Genomic DNA, 19,144 nt, shown 5'->3' with positions numbered 1-19,144 from the left:
AATAAATAAAATCTTTAAAAAAAAGATATATTTATTTGAGAGAGAGAGAGAAAGCGTGACTGGGGTGGGGGGAGCAGAGGGGCAGGGGGAGAGAGAGAATCCCAAACACTCTCCCCACTGAGCACAGAGCCCCACACAGGGCTCGATCCCACAACCCTGAGATCATAACCTGAGCTGAAATCAAGAGTCAGATGCTTAACCCACTGAGCCACCCAGGCATCCCGAGATGGAAAGGGAGAGGGAATCCTAAATCCTAATCCATCCCCAGTGCAGAGCCCCACACGGGGCTCAATCCCACGACCCCAAGATCACAACCCCAGGGGAAACCAATAATTGGATGCTCAATAGACTGAGCCACCCACGCACCTCAACCCACTGCTGGATTTTAAGCCAAGAGCATCCTGACTGAATTGGCACTTCAGAAAAATCATGAGGATGGCTCTTTTGGAAAAAGGATGGGTGGGAGACTGGTTAGGAGTTGTCCAGGCAAGGGGGTGCTTCAGAGAAGGCAGGGCTAAGGACACAGGGAAAACAGGCTAATGTTAGGAGATAATCAGGAGCTGAACTGGCAGGGCTCAGCGACTGATGGCCTAAAGGAGGCCAGGAAGACGGGAGAAATACAAGGTGGCTCCCAGGTTTCTCCCAAAGGGACTGGGCAGGCACCATCCTCACTCACCAAGACCAGAAATGCAGGAGGAAGGGGAGAGGGGAGGCATTCCATTCTGGATTAAAGGTGTGTGTGTGTGTGTGTGTGTGTGTGTGTGTGTGTGTGTGTGTGTGTGTGTGTGTAAGGTAGTGAATTGCATATATGCATGGATACACACACTGTAAGAGCAGACTGGGGAGAGGGAGAGTCAAAAATACGGGAGAGAGGGAACCCTCCTACACTGTTGTGGGAATGCAAGCTGGCGCAGCCACTCTGGAAAACAACATGGAGGTCCTTCAAAAAATTGAAAATAGAGCTCCCCTATGCCCCAGCAATTGCACTACTGGGTATTTACCCTAAAGATACAAATGTAGTGATCTGAAGGGGCACATGCACTCCCAATGTTTATAGCAGCAATGTCCACAATAGCCAAACGATGGAAAGAACCTAGATGTCCATCAACAGATGAATGGATAAAGATGTGGTACACACACACACACACACACACACACACACACACACAATGGAATACTATGCAGTTATCAAAAATTGAACTCTTGCCATTTGCGACAATGTGGATGGAACTAGAGGGTATTATGCTAAGCGAAATAAGTCCATCAGAGAAAGACAATTATCATCTGATCTCCCTGATATGAGGAATTTGAGAGGCAGGGTGGGGGTTCTCGGGGGTAGGGAAGGAAAAAATGAAATAAGATGCGATTAGGACAAAGACAAACCATAAGAGACTCTTAATCTCACAAAACAAACTGAGGGTTGCTGGGGGGAGTTGGGTATGGAGAGGGGGTTGGGTTATGGACACTGGGGAGGGTATGTGGTACAGTGAATGTTATGAAATGTGTAAGCCTGATGATTCACAGACCTGTGCCCCTGGGGCTAATAATACATTATATGTTAATAAAAATAATTAATAAAAAATATAGGAGAGAGGGCAGATGGTGATGAATGAGGTTCCTAAGGAGGGAGGTTAAGGGACCCAGAAAGCAGGAGAATGCACAGAAAAGGGTCCCACAGGAGGGAGAGGCCGTGTGGGAGTGGGGAGGGGGAGGGGAGCCTTAGAGTGTCCCGCCCGCTCCCTGAGAAGAGCCCTTTCCCCTTCTTCCACCTGTCTTCTCCCATCTGTGCTTTTCTCCCCACACACTTACTCCCAGAACATGTACTGTTCTTAATAGAATCAAGGTCACTCACTGGCATTCCCACCCTCTAATCTACTTCCAAAACTCCTCCATGAATCTTCCGAAGTTTGCTTCCTCTACTGCTTTTATCTGAGTTTCACCTTCACCTGGCAGGTTTCACCCAAGACAATAGCTCTGCCAAAAAAGGAATACCACAAAATCATACCAAGGGTGGTCCAGAGTGGGTTCCATTTGCATCTGATGTCTAGAAAGTGACTCTTCAGGAAAAAGAAAAAAAAGGCAATCAGAGTTCTAGCCTTGAGAACTCTCCCAGGAGCTCTCAGTTGTGAGCTGTATAGTCTTGGGACCCTGGTATTCTTTCTTGCAGGGGGGCACAGGCCCCTCCATCCCCTGAGAGGCCCCATCAGCTCATCTCCCCCACCTGGCTCCCCGACCACAACACAGCAACTGTCATGGAAGGCCCCATTGCCCAAGAGCTGTCAAAAGCTCACATGGCACACGGGCCTGAGAGTTCATTGGCCTCCACACTTCCTCTCAGTCAAGCAACGCTGCCAAGAAAAACCTGAGGGCAAGTGAGAAAACCAGTTGTGATCTGCCCAGTAAGCAGGTAGCAGTGCAGCAGCCACCCTGCCTTCGGTGTCTCCTGGAGTCTTGAGGATGGGAGGGGAGTAAACCACTCCAGAACCAGTTTCCTGAAGCTCCACACCACCCAGCTCTCCTGTGGGGAGCAGCCCAGGAACCAGAGGCAGCCACCATGGAGCAAGGTAGGGGAGGCCCGCGGGGCTCCTGGATCAGAGAGAGCAAGAAGACAGAGAGACCATAGGAAGTCAAGGGGAGAATGGATTCAGGGGAAGAAAAGAGTAAATAAAGAACTGAGGCAGACAGAGCAGAAACTCAGGAACCTCAGTATTTGTTGATAGCCTGAGACCCAGGAGACAAGGTGGAGGCTGGCTGGTAAACATAGCCAAACAGCTGTGTACCAGCATGCCTGCTTCCATAATCCAGTGGGACGGGGCAGGGCCAGGGATGAGTGGGTCAGGGATCCTGTCCTCTGCCACTTGCTGACTCTTTAACATTTAGCAAGTCACTTCTATAGTTCCCAGCCCCCTGCCTGAAACATGAGGGATTGGGGTGGACAAGACAATCTTGAAGTTGTCTTTCAACTCCAACATTCTCTCATCTTCATATCTTCCCTTTTTTCCCCACTTCAGGAGGTCTCTTCCTCATTTTAGCTCATCTTCCCACCACCACTCCTCTCTGTATCAACTCCCTTTCTAGAAAGTTTCTACTGAAGAGTAAATGGTTAGTTGAAACCATTTATAAGAATGAACTCCAAGCTCTACAAACAGTCTCATCTTCATTTATTATTTTTTGTTTAAATTTTTATAATTTTTAACTACACAAGAAATACATGGGTACATAGTTGGAGTAAAATAAAACAATAATTACAGATAAAGTTACAGTCGCCTGCCTGCCACCCCCAACCTCAGCCTCATCTTGAGAAACCACTGTGATCATTTCTAAGAGAAATTACTGTTCTAGTCTTTTGTCTATAAATAAAGATATATATTCAATATAATACAAGCTTGTTTTTGGTGTATCATGGTATCACCATGTTGCACGTATTTTTCTACAGCTTGATATTTTTTCACTCAATAGTAATGTGTTGGAGCTCTACCTGTGCCAATTAGTATCTATAAATCTACCTCAAAATTTCCCACTTTGCAAAGCATCCCATAGTATGGGTATAAATAATTTTATTTATCCAGTCCCATTAAAAAAAAAAAGATGTATTTATTTATGAGAGGGAGAAGGGAAGCAGACTCCCAGCTGAGTGTGGAGCGGCTGCAGGGCTCAAACCCATGAGCCTGAGATCAAGACCTGAGCCAAAACCAAGATCAGGATGCTCAACCAACTGAGCCACCCAGGCACCCCTATCCAGTCCCTTTTTTGTAGGCATTTAGGTTGTTTCTCATTTTCCAGTTGTATAAGCAATGTTGCAGGGCACATTCTTGTGGATGCCTCTGTACTCATGTGGGAGTGTTTCTCTAGGATAAATACTGAGATCAATTACTTTAAAAATTCTTTCTATAATTTCCTTTCTATTTCCCTGATCATTTCACTCCCTTCTCTCCTCACATGAAGGAGAACAAATATGGCCAATAGTAAATGTGCCCCATATTTGAATATCTGGTATCTGGAGTGAAGACCGATCCCAGCATTACAGGCAGAGGTTAACTTGACCCATGATATATCCAGAAGATGAGATTTGGCCTCAGTGCTTGCTGTCAGGCAAATGTTGCTGTACCTGTTGAGTGTTCTGGGTCACATGCCCAACCTGAATTGGAGCCAGTTAGTAATGTCTGTCTAGTCATCTGGTCTCCAAAAAGAGTGAACTTCTTTTTCCACTAGTCCTGCTAAGAGTGGGTTAGATGTCCTTTCTGAACATGAGTGAAGAAGAGCAATGCAGCTAGTGTTGGGTAATGGAAAGAGCACAGGACTTGGGCCAGTAACCCTAGGTTCAAGCTTAGATAAGACAGTTAATCTGTCTGAACCTTGTTTCCTCATCTCTAAGTGTGAATGACATGGCATTTCATCCCTCCAACATTGTGGTGAGGATTCAATGAGACAGAGTGCCTAGGATGGTGCCCAGCCTCCAATGAGGTGTTGGTTGAATTTGAAATGAGTGCAGAATGATTATGCAAAGGATAGAGAACTCTATTCAAACTAACAAACATCTTTTTTTTTTTTTTAAGATTTTACTTATTTATTTTAGAGAGAGAGAGAGAGAGAGAGAGAGCAGGGGCAAGGGCAGAGGGGAAAAGAGAGGGGAGAAAGAATCTCAAGAAGACTCCCTGCTGAGTGTGGAGTCCGATGCAGGGCTCCATCTCATGACTCTGAGACCATGACCTGAGCCAAAACTGAGTTGGATGCTTAACTGACTGAGCCACCCATGAGCCCTAACAATCTTTTAGTACCTACAATGTGCTGACCATTATGCTTATATTTCTTTTATAAGAAACACCATATCCATCCATAGTCACATCTCATTCCCACCTCCTCCCAAACCCTGGCAAACCTTAATCTACCATCTGTCTCTATGGGTTTACCTATTCTGCAGATTTCATAATGTGAATCATATAACATGGGACCTTTTATGTCTGACTCCTTTCACTTAGCATAATGTTTTCAAGTTTTTTCTTTATGGAATTACCACATTTATTGATCTGGTAATCATTTGATGGTCTACATCTTTTGGCTATTATGAATAAAGCTTCTATCAACATTCATGTACAGATTTTGTGTGAACATATATTTTCAATTTCTTGGGTACATACCTAGGAGTGAAACTGCTGAGTCACATGGTAACTCTACTTTTAATTTTTTGAAGGACTGCCATACTGTTTTCCAAAGCCGCTGCACCATTTTACAATCTCACCAGCAATGTATAGAGCTTCAATTTTTCCACATCCTTAACCAACACTTATTATTTTCTGTCTTTCTTATTAGAGCCATCCCAGTGGGTATGAAGTGGTATTTAATTTGCATTTCCCTAATGATTAATGATTTTTTTTTTCATTTGCTTATTGGTCTTTTGCATATTCCTTTGGAGAAATGTCTATTCAGATCAATTGCCCATTTTTCATTTTTTTTTTTATTATTAGGTCATACAAATTCTTTATATATTCTTTTTAAAAGATTGTATTTCTTTATTTGAGAGAGACAGAGAGAGATTATGCATGCAAAACAGCATGAGCAAGGGAGAGGGGCAGAAGAAGAAGGAGAAGCAGGCTCCCCACTGAGGAGGGAGCCCAATGCAGGGCTCCATCTCACGACCCCAGGATCAAGACCTGAGCCAAAGGCAACAGCTTAGCCAACTGAGCTACCCAGGTGCCCCTCCTTATATATTCTTGATACAAGTCCCTTATCAGATATATGATTTACAAATATTTTCAATCATTCTATGGGTTGTCTTTTCACTTTATTGAAGATGTACTTGAAACTACAGTTATTCGTTTTGATGAAATCTAATTTATAGTTTTTTTCCTTTATTGCTTGTGCTTCTATTTCATATCTAAGAAATCATTTCCTAGTTCAAGATCATATAGATTTACCCCCTATGTTTTCTTCTAAATGTTTTATAGTTTTATCCCTTACACTCAAGTCCTTAATTGACTTTGAGTCCATTATTTTATATGGTGTGAGATAGGGGTGCAACTTTATTCATCTCAAGTGTATGAAACGTAATTAATTTTTGATGAATATGTCTACTAGTTTCTAATTTTGTGTGTGGATTTTTTAGGATTTGCTATATTCAAGATCATGTTATATGTTAATAAAGATAATTGTACTTCTTCTTTCCGGTGTATATTGGCTAGAAACTCCAGTATAATGCTAATGGGTGGGGAGAGAGGAGACATCCTTGTCTTGTTCCTAAATGTAGGGGGAAGTATCTAGTTTTTTACTATTAAGCATGGTTATGGCTTGGATTTTTCCCAGATAATCTTTATCAGGTTGAGCAAATTTACTTATCTTCCTAGATATAATTTACTTGTATTTTATTGTGAGAGGGTGTTGGATATAGTCAAATACTTTGGTTTGTATTTCTCATAATCTACATACAGCTGAGACAAAACAGCTAGGCCTCTATCCTCTATCCTCGTGGTGGAAGACAGACAAAAACTTGACAAAACTACCTGAACGTCTCATGCTGATCCTGAAATTAGTAGGCTCTCAGTAAAAGTTTGATAAAATTGAAAAAAATAAGCATGGTATTAACTAAATGAAGGAATTAAGATTTTCTGTAAGTGATGCAGTTAAGTACGGCAGGTCAGTGGGAGATGGGAAGAAGGGTGGGTCAATGGGGGCAGGCTTCATGAAACAGATGGGTCTTCAACAGACCTTGGAGGACAGGTGGAATTTGGTTAGATATTTGGTTGGGACAGATGGAATGAGAGGGCATTCTAAGTTGGCATTACAGCAGGATCAAAATATATGGACAGGCAAAGCTACCATTTGCTTGAGGACAGATTGGCTAGAGGAGAGAGTCCACAATGGGAGTGGTGAGAAGTGAGAATGCAAGTGTAGGTGAAGACCAGGTGTGGTAATAAATGTCAGGTTAAGGAGTGTGTCTTTTGTATGGTGGGCTGTGGGGTATCTCAGAACTTTTAGAGGAAAAGGTTGGCATGATCAATTTGTATTGAGGAAAGAAAATCTGGTGATGTGTTAGGAGGGGATGAGTAGGAAGCAGGATATCTGATAGAGGCTCTTATGGTCACTAGGTATGAAGTGAGGAGGCCAGAATTGTGTAAATTTGGAAAGGCGGGTTGGTATCAGAGATATTTTAATTTGGGTAAAGGGACTTGTCACACACGAATGGATAAAGACTAGGAAGGAGATAGGAGAGCCAGTTGTGCTTTAAAGCTTGTGAGCCCAGGTGCCTGGGGATCACTGTAAGACCATGGTCAAACATCAGGAAGTCACAAATGGAGCCTCTTTCAGGGAGACACACTTGGAGAACAGTGAGATCAATCTGTGTTTCATTAGAAGCTCCAGAAGGCAGGGAGTGGGCCTTTCTCCATCTTCTTCTTCTTCTCTTTTTAAGATTTATTTTTATTTGGGAGGGGCAGGGGGGGAGGGAAAGAAGAAAAACACAAGCAGACTGCCCACTTAGTGCGGAGCCCTCTGCAGGGCTTAATCTCACAGCCCTGAGACCATGACCTGAGCCAAAACCAAGAGTTGAACGCTTAACTGACTAAGCCACCCAGGTGCCCCTGGGAGTGGGCCTTTCTTTGACTGTCCTCAGAATCCCAGCTCCCAGGGCAATAGGCACATGGCATTAGTGGTGGGCAGAGAGTCAGCAAACTGCTAAAAGCATAGTACTACCAGATCTAGATGTGGAGGCTGGTACTGGGCCAACTGAAACTGTTAACTTGAGTCCAAAAGCTGGATGCTGGGGTGAGTCTGGAGATATGCTAGGCTGAAGGGAGCGATCACACTTGACCAGGACTACAAAAGGGGTTGGATAGAGGCAGAAAACCATGCATCTCCAGAAGAGTGTAAGCAAGATGGGGATAAAGGGTCCTGGAAGCAAGGAAGGGAGGCGAAAAGGAAGTAAGAAAGAGGCACCTGCATGTTTGAATCTTCATTTAATCCTCATAAAAACCATGTAAGACTGGTATCATGGATTCTGTTTTACTGACTTGGAAACTGAGGTTCAGAGAGGTTAAGCTTCTTTCTTAATTTTGTACAACTAAGTGGCAGGCAGGATTGGACCAGGCTCCACAACCCTGCTCTTTCATATGCTCCTGGCTGCCCTGTTGCAGGGCTGGAAGTGGCCCTCACAGACCTCCAGAGCTTCCAGAACAACGTGCGGCACCACACAGACGAGATCAGCTCTGACCGCCTCCTAGTCCGCCGGGGCCAGTCCTTCAATGTCACTCTGTACTTCAGGAACCGGGGCTTCCAGCCAGACCTGGACAATATCATCTTTGTCGTTGAGACTGGTGAGGACCCCTGAGGGTGTGAGTGTGTGTGTGTGTGTATGTGTGTGAGAGTATTTAGGGAGATTCTGGAGGGTTGAAAGAGAGAGCCTCTGTTCTGCTTCCCTCCCAGGACCCCTACCAGACCTGTCCAAGGGGACTCGAGCCCTGTTCAGCCTAACAGGTCGTCATGGCCCCAGCCCATGGATTGCCTCTCTGGAGACTAATGGGGCCAGCTCCCTGGAGGTGAGCCTGTACGCCCCTCCTGTGGCACCTGTGGGTCGGTATCTCTTGAAAGTTCATATTGACTCTTTCCAGAGATCTGTCACAGCCTACCAGCTTGGGGAGTTCATCCTGCTCTTCAATCCCTGGTGCCCAGGTAAGGCGAGTGTCTGTGTGGGGGCCTCTTGTCTCTGCCCTTTTGTCAGTGCCACAGAGAGCCAGGCTCAAGAATTTCTAGACCCCTGTTCCTTGGCTACCAGAAACCTCCAACTGCATGCACTCAGCATCTACTCCCAACCACCAACAAAGAGGGCAGGAGAAGTTGCTATTTATTTACTTATTTAGAATTTTAAAAACATGAGCCAAGTAGGGAGGCCTGGGTGGCTCAGTTTGTTGAGTGTCTGCCTTCAGCTCGGGTAGTGATCCCAGGTGGGATTGAGCCCCGCATTGGGCTCCTGGCTCAGCTGGGAGCCTGCTTCTCCCTCCCACTGCCTACTGCTTTCCCTGATTGTACTCTCCCTCTCTGTTAAACGAATAAATAAGATCTTTAAAAAAACAACAACATGAGACTAGTTATCTTTACTTAAAAACTATTATAATTAGGGCGCCTGGGTGGCTCAGTGGGTTAAGCCACTGCCTTCCGCTCAGGTCATGATCTCAGGGTCCTGGGATCGAGTCCCGCATCGGGCTCTCTGCTCAGCAGGGAGCCTGCTTCCCTCTCTCTCTCTCTCTCTCTGCCTGCCTCTCTATCTACTTGTGATCTCACTCTGTCAAATAAATAAATAATATCTTTTAAAAAAAACTATTATAATTAAATTTGACCACTATTAACATCTACCTTTACTAAATATTTTTAAAAAGATTTTATTTATTTATTTATTTGAGAGAGCAAGAGCGTGTGCGCGCAAGTGAGAGAGAGAGAACAAGGGTGGGGGTGGGCAGAGGGCAAGGGAAGAGCAGACTCCCCACTGAGCAGGGAGCTGGATTCAGGGCTTCATCCCAGGACTCCAGGATCATGACCCAGGACTCCAGGATCATGACTGGAATTGAAGGCAGGCACTTAACCAAATGAGCCACCCAGGTGCCCCACCGTATATTTTTAAGTTAACTTAAATTTTTTCATTATAAGTAAAATTGCATTGAGTGTGGAATGAGGTAAAGGGGAAGGAAGAAGGGATGGGAAGGGAAGGGAAGGGAAGGAAGGGAAGGGAGAAAAGGGAGGAAGGAAAGGCAGGGAGGGAAGGAGGAAGGGAGGAAGGAAGGGAGGGAAGGTGGGAGGGAGGAGGGAAAGAGATAGAAAGGAGGCAGGAAGGAAAGTATAAGGTGACGAGTAAAACCTTATTCCAGTCTCCAAGTTCCATCTTCCAGAGAAAAATCCTCTTCACACTTTCTTGTGCAGCCTTACAAAAATGTTTTATGCTTAAATAAATATGTACTTATACATATATGCATATGTGTGTGATTATATAATCATACCACAAATGGGATTATATGGTACATAGAATGCCTTGCTTTTTTCATTCAACAATTCAATTTTGAATGTATTTTCCTATCAATATGTCCTTTTTAATGACTGTAATTACTCCACTGTTTGGATGCACCAAATGTTTTTAACTGGTTTCCTACTTATGGGTACTTTGGCTGTTTCCAATTTTTGTCTTAGACAAACAAAGCTACACGGAATAGCCCAGCACTACGTGTCTCCACAATCCCTGTCATCTAAATCTACCTGGGGGGCAGAGTAGTTATACAGACATATAGACATGGTGTGGGCAGAATGAAGGAAAAGTCAAGAGGAGAGAATGGGAAGAAGGCCAGAAAGAGCTGATAGTAGAGAATGGGGCTGGTGGGCTTTTGGGCAGAGATCAGAAGCAACAGTCTTACTTCTAGTTAGAGGATGTCCCTTCCCCTTCCACCCTCTCATCTACTGCTCCCCCAACCTTATCTCAAGGGGCCACGTGAGTGGTATCAGAACCTGGCTGGGGGGCACCTGGGTGGTTCAGTGGGTTAAGCCTCTGCCTTCGGCTCAGATCATGACCTCAGGGTCCTGGGATTGAGCCCCACATTGGGCTCTCTGCTCAGCGGGGAGCCTGTTTCCCCCTCTCTCTCTGCCTGCCTCTCTGCCTACTTGTGATCTCTCTCTCCGTCAAATAAATAAATAAATAAAAATCTTAAAAAAGAAAGTTAATGAATTGAACTTAAAAAAAAAAAAAAAAGAACCTGGCTGGAATCTAGCATCTCTAACCGCCTCCCACCACACACCGCAAGTGTCACTGAGTGGCCCAGAGCTCTCACCCATTAGCCATGTGAAAAGGCCCTGCCACTGGGTCAAGGAGGACAGTTGTCTGTCTGTTTCTATCTCTCCCTCTCTTACACACACCCATCCTGGCCTCCAAGACTGTGGATTTCAGACTGTACTGAGGTCTCCCCTGAGCTATGAGGAGGAAAGTGATATCTGTGAGGACTTCTTTTTTGTAGCTGTGCCCTATCCAGGTTCCAGGGAGTCTCACTATTGGACCAGGGAGCAGTAGGGGCTGAAGTCAGGTTCAGTGGCAACCCCATGACCATGTCCAAGATATTGGCTGGAAAGCCCCACCCTGGAGTTCTGGCCACTGCTAGCCCCTACTGTGAGAAGGGATGTGTATGGTCTCAACCGTGAACCCACCGCAGGTCTCACCACACGGTGAAAGACCTCAATAAAATACATCTCTCCCAGAGGTCATCCTCCACCATGCAGGCTCAGTCTCAGGAAGTGAGGAGAGCACTTTTACCTAAGGATTTGGCGGGGCTTCCAGACTGTTCCAGGACACCGCAAAGGGGACACCTGCTCCCCTGGCCTTTGTTCGTTCATTCTCAACTTTAAAAAGATAATTTTTAAAAAGATTTTTCTTTATTTATTTGACAGACAGAGATCACAAGTAGGGAGAGAGGCAGGCAGAGAGAGAGGAGGAAGCAGGCTCCCTGCTGAGCAGAGAGCCCGATGCGGGGCTCGATCCCAGGACCCTGAGATCACGACCTGAGCCGAAGGCAGAGGCTTAACCCACTGAGCCACCCAGGCGTCCCAAAGATAATTATTTTATATCACGAAAGTAATAACATGTTCATGCCAGAAAATCTGGAGAATAGCAGTAGGAAAAAGGAAAAAAAATTACTATTAACCCCTTTAGGAATAGCCTTCAAAAATCCTCTGCATAAATGTTTTTAACAAACATCAATTTATGTTATAACATTATTATATAACCCATTTAATCTTAATATATCATGTGTAGATTTTGATGCCTATATATACAATTTTGTGATCTTATTTTTTTATAAAGGTTTTATGTATTTATTTGACAGAGAGAGAAATCACAAGTAGGCAGAGAAGCAGGCAGAGGGGGAGGAGGAAGCAGGCTCCCCGCCAAGCAGAGAACCCGATGCAGGGCTCAATCCCAGGACCCCAAGATCACGACCTAAACCTAAGGCAGAGGCTCAACCCACTGAGCCACCCAGGTGCCCCATTATGATCTTATTTTAATAGCGTGCATAAGTATGGCTATTTAATCAGCTCCAAGAACCAGGCATTTAGGTTGTTTCCAGCTTTTCAGTGTCATAAACAGCACTCAGATAAACAACTTAGCATCCAAATCTCTATGTACTTCCAAACTACTGTCTTTAGACTAAATTCCTACAAAATGAATGAGGAGGTTACTGCCAACCCCAAAATTCTGGTTTCCTCTTTTCCAATCAGGATTAGTTGAGTGTAGCAGAAAGATCATGGAATATGGTGTCATATAGATTCTGGGTTCAAATTTCACTCTGTACTTTACATGTGATTTGGACAAGTTACCACTCTGAGCCTGTTCCCTCAATCTTAAATGGGGTGAGGATGTAAATGTGCCGTGTGAACCAAGAAATTCCACCAAACGTAAATTTTTTTCTGTTCAACCTCATGTTTGGATTGAACCTGTGGCTGGTTTTGAGGGACTGTAGAAGGTGGGTCTCTCCAAGAACCAGCCGCTTCTGCACCTCTTGGTGTCATCCAGTGCCCTCCCCAGAGCTTTTTTTTTTTAAATAAAGATTTTATTTATTTATTTGAGAGACAGAGAGAACAAAGGTAAGGGCAGAGGGATAGGGATAAGCAGACTCCCTGCTAAGGCCAGAAGCTGGAGCCCTAAGCCCAGAGTGGGGCTTAATCCCAGGACGTTGAGATCACAATCTGAGCCAAAGGCAGTCTAACCAAGTGAGCCAACCAGGTGCCCCCAGAGCTCACTTTCCCTGGGACTTTGTCTTCTGGGGATGGGAATGGGGCAGGAAGGGCAAAATGACTTTTCTTTGTGTCCTCCCACTTTGATTCCTAGACGATTCTGTCTACTTGGACAGTGAGCCCCAGAGGCAGGAATATGTTGTGAATGATTATGGCTTCATTTACCAAGGGAACAAGAACTGGATCCGCCCATGCCCCTGGAACTATGGACAGGTAGGTCTCAATCCTACTCACGGCTCCTGGGAAGAGGGGAACAGGAGCAGGGTGGGAGGGTTCTCCTCATGCAGGGTTCACCCAAAATTGACAAATGGGAAGAGTAAGGTGTGAGATGACACTCCAGGGAGCTAGAGGAGCAGTCATAGACAGTCGGAAGATGTCCTTCACTGCTGATGTCTGGTTAGGACATCAGGATCCAAGGGGGAAGGGCAGCTAAAGGCACCCACCCTGGAATTCCTTTGAGTATGAGGATGAGGATGAAGGGACAAGAGTGATGATGGCCATGATGGTGCCTGGTTTTTGTTTGTTGAACTGTTTCCACTAGGGCCAGCTTTGCCTCTCTCACTTCAGCCTCATCACCCAGGCCACAGACCCTAGGATCAGTTCTGTCATACAGAGGTAACTTGTCCCTGAACATCTCAGGGACATGTAGCGATGCATTTCCCTCCTGGTTACTATTACCTTTTTGTTAGTTTGATATCTTTTTCATTATAAAACTAATACCTGGCTGATTAAAAAACTTTACAAGAAACATTGCAAAAATAGGTACTTGGAGTATGAAGGCCATGCTAAGCACTGTCACCAGCACAGTGTATGTTTCTCTACATTTTCTTTTCTGTGTATATTCTAAAACATGATTTTTTGATAAAAATTGCATTGTGTTCATCGCAGTGTTTTGCAACTCCCGCCTTGATGAAAGCCTGCCTCCCACATAAAGTTCAGCCTCCAGCAGGTGCTCCGGGAAGTCCAGCACCAGGCCAGGGAAGAGGGTTCTCTCTCAACACCGTTGCTGGGAGAAGACCAGCTCCCGCTGCCAGCTGGCTATTGGCTGGGAAATCCTGGGGGCCCTTGTGTCCATTTGATATGGGTTCCTCTCCTAGACCTGCCCAAATTGAACTCTAACACATGTGGCTGCAGCCACACAGCCTAGGACCCCCCAGGTGGCCATAGGTAAGATGAGATCTGGCAGCCTCAACAGGTCCCAACTGATCTCCCCAGCTCTTCACTTATGAAGATCTGGAGGATCTGGAGGATCTGGAGAGCCCCTAGAGACAGGAGCATACCATCATCTGTGAGCAACAGAAGTGAGCAACTGCTTCTTTCTGGCCCCCCTCCCTTTCTCCTTGCCTCTCGTTTAGTGGACTCACATTGAATGCCTACTGAAGGCCAGGCCACGTGCTAGGTGCTAGGAATGTGAAAATGAATTAAACACGGTCCCCGAGCTAGTGGCGTAATGGAGACTCAGTCACATAAGCAGGTCACTTACCATGCAGTGGGTATTGCAAAGAGTGAGATGGGCACAGGAGGTTCTGGGAGACTGGACGAGGAGCATGTGGTTGGTCATGGAGCTCTCAAGGAAGCTTCCTGGGAAGGGAGATGTTTGGACTGAGTTAGCCAAGTGAAGGAAAGTGGAGAAAATATCCCAGGCAGAGTGACACATTAGCCAAAACACAAAGGGGGAAATGGTTTGGTCTGCTGCAACGGTTACAAGGAATCTGATTTTGCTGAAGCAAAATGATGAGGCAGGAGGTGTTGAGACATGAGGCTGGAGAGGTAGAAGGGGGCTGGATCAGGGAAGGTCTTATGTATAGAGGAGGTGAGAGCTTTGATTCTGAAGGTCCAGAGGACTTCAAACATTTGAAAGCAGAAAAGTGAACTGATGGAACTGTCCCCTGAGGAAGATGAGTCAAAGAAACCTCCTAATCCTCTTTATTGTCCTGTGGGAATATTACATGGGAATAAATGCATTAATTTACTCTCATTCAGCTGTGGAGTTGTATGCATGGAATCCCTACTATGTGTTGGGAACCAGTGCCAGTTCTGGGGCACAGAGTTGTATGCATGGAATCCCTACTATGTGTTGGGAACCAGTGCCAGTTCTGGGGCACAGAGTTGCAAGAGCAGCTGGAGAGGGGGCACCTGGTTGGCTCAGTCGGTTGAGTGTCTGCCTTTGGCTTAGGTCATGACCTTGGGATCCTGGGACTGAGTCCCACGTCAGGCTCCCTGCTCAGCGGAGAGCTTACTTCTCCCTCTTCCCCCTGCTCATGCCCCCCCCCATTCAAATAAATAAATAAAACCTTAAAAAAAAAAAAGAATAGCTAGAGAGAGACAGAGCATATGCTTAGGCAGGGAAGACAGAACTTGGCTCCATCCTACCTGAAGCGAAAACAGGCTCAGGTTCAGGGAAAGCCTCAGATAAAGTGGTATCCATGTCAAGCCCGAAGGACAAGTCAGCCTGCCTTGGGTGGGAACTTTCTGTACCTCACATGCTATTAGTCATTCCAGAGCCCAACTGAGTCACAGGTGCCAAGACAAGTTGGCAGCAGCACCTGAGCCACAGCTGCCAATGGTGAGCTGGGTCAGCAGCTAGAGGTGGAGGATGAGGCAACATGGTTTTAGCAAGAACATCCCATGGGCTCCAGGAGTGTGGGCATTGAAAGGTGAAGAGGGAAAAAGAGACTTTTTAACCAGTCAGACTCATTTTAACCAGGGATTTGATTTGTAGGATATGCAAACCATGTGGCTTGTGACCCCAGAGCTCTCAGAGCTCTGAGACCCTGCATCTGGCTTAAGATGTACTTCGTGTCTGGGCTACTGGACACAGTTACCTTCCAAATGGGTTTGCATTCCACAAACACACTCTATTCGAGAACTGGGCGGGGTGGGTCATGAATTTCTTCCCATATCTGCCTGTGCCAATTATGGGCGCTCTGCCCCTCTGCATCTCCCCTTGTAGTTTGAAGAGAATATCATAGACATCTGCCTGGAGCTGCTAGACAAGAGCCTGAACTTCCAGATCGACCCAGCCACAGACTGTGCCCTGCGGGGAAGCCCCGTCTACCTCAGCAGAGTAGTGTGTGCCATGGTGAGCTTGGATCTGGCTCTGGCTCTGCCCACCCAGGGTGTGTCCAGAGAGGGAGGAAGCCATGTGTGGGGTGGGGGAGTGCCAACTCACACTTGCCCCCTGTAACGGAGGGATGAAGAGTCAAAAGCAGGGGCCCTCTGGCAAGGCCAGTTTGGCTGAGACTGAGGACAAAAATCTGGGTAACAGGTTTTCTCAGCCGAGGTCTGAATTAGCTGGGTGTGGGCCATCACCTTGATTAATTCCAAATTGCAATTTTTAGGGAAGGCTGAGTGTTGCTCTGGTTTGGGAAATGGTCTTGTCTTTTCGAAATTTCCTTTGCTCTGAAGGGTTTTTAAGAGCCTTGCTTTGGAGGGGGTGGGTAGAAATAGAATAATAAACTAATTAACAGTGGAGACAAGTCAGAATGGCCAGCTTCTCACCCTACCCCTTCCCTAGCAGGTCTGGAAAGTCCCACGTAAAATGAGATCAAAGAGTCTGCTGTGTCTCGGGCCTACAAACTTTGTGAGGAAGCCCACACATCACATCTTGCTGAGGAAAAGGATGCTTTTAATGTGTCTGCATATGGTTTCTCTTCAGATCAACAGCAACGATGACAACGGGGTGCTCAATGGAAACTGGAGTGAGAATTACTTAGACGGGGTCAACCCTGCAGAGTGGACAGGAAGTGTGGCCATCCTGAAACAGTGGCATGCCACAGGCTGCCAGCCAGTGCGCTACGGGCAGTGCTGGGTCTTTGCTGCCATCATGTGCACAGGTAGGGAGCGGAAAGAGCCCCATGGAGAGAACCCAAAGTGTTCTGGCCCATGTCATAGCCCTCTGAACCATTCTCGTTCCAGTCTTGCACAAGTCCCATCAGGGGATGTTTCAAAGGAAGTCGTTTCTGTAGAACTGTCTCATCACTGGCTTCAGGCTTCATGTGTCTGGGCTTATCTTAGAGGGTGGTTCTGAGGATGAAATTTGCACCCTTCCCCACTCTTCTCTTCTCTTTGGTTTTGGACAGCCTAAAAGCCTGGCTAGAAATTGTCTTGTTCCATACAGGAATGAGATGAAAGGTCAAGTAATTAGAAAACTTACAAACTGATTAGTGTCCTTTCTGATCCTGGAGAGTGATCTTGACTTGGAAGGGAAATGTGCATCACAGTGGTGGTGTGGGCACCATAGGGTCAGAGCAAGATGGCAGCTGAAGTAAAATGACTTTGAATTTGGAGTTGTCTCAGCAGGTCTAGAGGCCTAACTCAGTCAAGGGAGATAGGGAATGAAGGAAAATGGGAGATCAGTTCTTTAGATAGGAAGTATATGTTACACTAGTAGAAGAAAAGCTAAAAACTATGTATGGGAGGTGGGGGTGGCTAGATGGCTCAGTTAATTAAACATCCAACTCTTGATTTCAGCTCAGGTCATGATCCCGGGGTCATGAGATTGAGGCCTGGAGAGATGGCTCTGTGCCCAGCAGGAAGTCTGTTTGAGATTCTCTCCCTCTCCTTCTGCCACCAACATTCCCCACACCCTGCTTGGGCTCCCATGCTTGCTTGCTCTCTCTCTCAAATAAATAAATAAATAAATAAATCTTTTTAAAAATTAAAAAATAAAATAAATAAATATATGTAATAGAGAAGGAAAGCAGATGGAAGTTGATTTGTAGGTGGCAAGAGGAGCAAGCAGAAGAAAGGGGGGAGTGGTGAATCTTGAGGCAACGGATACCTGGAAATGAGTCACATATTAGACATAGCAGGAGGAAACCTTCTGCCTCACCCAGGGCCCAACTTGCTACTGGTCCTGACCCTCACCCTGCCCCCCCATGCCTAGGCCAGCTCTCAGCCTCTAGGCATGCATATCTGTGTACCTGACTTGGGTCACGGTCAGGAAACTCTTACTCTCGTTAGTTGGGAAAAGAGACCAAATTACTTTTGCTCGGAGCACCCTCTATAGTCCAACCCAGGGAGTCCAACTTAAGCTGGACCCAGGGAGACCAGCTTAGTGTTCCTTGAGGGCTCAGGCCTTTCATGTAGAAATTCCCTATATGACAGGGGCACCTAGGTGGCATAGTTGGTTAAGCATCCGACTCTTGGTTTCGGTTCAGGTCGTGATCTCAGGGTCATGAGATGGAGCCCCGCATCAGGCTCTGTGCTCACAGTGGTGTCTGCTTAAGATTCTCTCTCTCTCTCCCTCTCCTTTTGCCCCTCCCCACTGTGTTCTCAGTCCCTCTCTAAAATAAATACATAGATCTTAAAAACAACAACAACAAAGTTCCCTGTATGGCAAAACCTCCTGCAGTCTGTGTGCATATGTGTGCTAAGCCCATCTCTGGACTCTTGGGGGAAGCCTAGGGACACCCCCACGCCTTGACGCTGGGGAGCGAGTGCCAGGACTCTGGCCAAGGGTACAAGGAAGTTTCTGCCAACACCCACAGAGGATGACTTCACATGGGTTGATGAGGAAGAAGTCCTGAGCTCTTCCTCCTCTGCCACTGCAGAGCCGCACCTTGACTCGGAGGCTTTGATTGCTCAGGGACAGGAAACCAGGAATTCAACAGCTTTGATACTGGGGAGCCACAGAGATATGGGTGAACTGGAGTGTCTGAGTCATCCAGGGAGCAGACACAGGACTGGCAGGCAGAGGGTGGATTACTCTTGGGCATGATGGAGAGGGAACTTTCCTCTGCATGGAAAAACCTAGAGGGGAATGGGCTGGGTGTGTGTGTGAGGATGGAGGGGACCAGGGCTTTGGGTGTAGTTGTCTGGAACTGGGTAATGAGAGGGGTGGGGCCAGTAAATGGAGATTATGCAAGGAGAGCAGGCCAATTAAAATGTTTATGGGAATCGTGGCCCCTTAGTGACCTAGGAAGCAAAGGGTTGGGCAAAGTGGGTCAAATGTGACTTGATCCAACTGTAGCTCAAGCAGCAGCAGCCTTCCCCAAAAGGGCCACTGTAGGATATATTAATAAATGCATCTGTTTGAAAAATTGATTTTTTCATTCAGCCACACTTATTGAGTCCTTATTCTATGCTAGGTATGGTGCTTTAAGTACTCTTGGATACAAAGATGAGTAAGACCCAGCCTTTATCAAATCCCAGACTTATCAAATTCCTTAGCTCAATATAGCTTCCAAAGCACATTTACTGTTAGTATTGTTATTTCACACTCACAATAGCTGTCATTTACTGGGGACTTCTTTAGTGCCAGGCACTGTGCTAAAATCTTGACAACCTAAATGGTGAGGCATGTGGACTCTGGAGGTAGGCTGCTTGGATTCAAATACCAGCACTACCGTCAGTTGGCTGAATGGGCAACTTTGGGCCCATGCAGCTGTGG

The 19,144-nt window shown here is 46.1% G+C and overlaps 1 protein-coding gene across 1 annotated transcript in view; it reads left to right on the top strand.

The window, feature by feature from the left end:
• The first annotated feature begins 2,554 nt into the window (after positions 1-2,554).
• Positions 2,555-19,144, top strand: part of TGM5 (transglutaminase 5) — a 31,883-nt gene continuing 15,293 nt past the window's right edge. The window contains exons 1-6 of the mRNA XM_046010212.1: positions 2,555-2,564; positions 8,127-8,306; positions 8,416-8,661; positions 12,845-12,963; positions 15,704-15,832; positions 16,409-16,586. Of these exons, the coding sequence (XP_045866168.1) occupies positions 2,555-2,564; positions 8,127-8,306; positions 8,416-8,661; positions 12,845-12,963; positions 15,704-15,832; positions 16,409-16,586 (862 nt within the window). The remainder of the gene's footprint in view (positions 2,565-8,126; positions 8,307-8,415; positions 8,662-12,844; positions 12,964-15,703; positions 15,833-16,408; positions 16,587-19,144) is intronic.

The sequence above is a fragment of the Meles meles genome, chromosome 6 (genome assembly GCF_922984935.1).
Source record: "Meles meles chromosome 6, mMelMel3.1 paternal haplotype, whole genome shotgun sequence".
NCBI classification, from domain to species: Eukaryota; Metazoa; Chordata; class Mammalia; order Carnivora; family Mustelidae; genus Meles; species Meles meles.
This window is presented reverse-complemented; position numbering and strand designations above follow the sequence as displayed.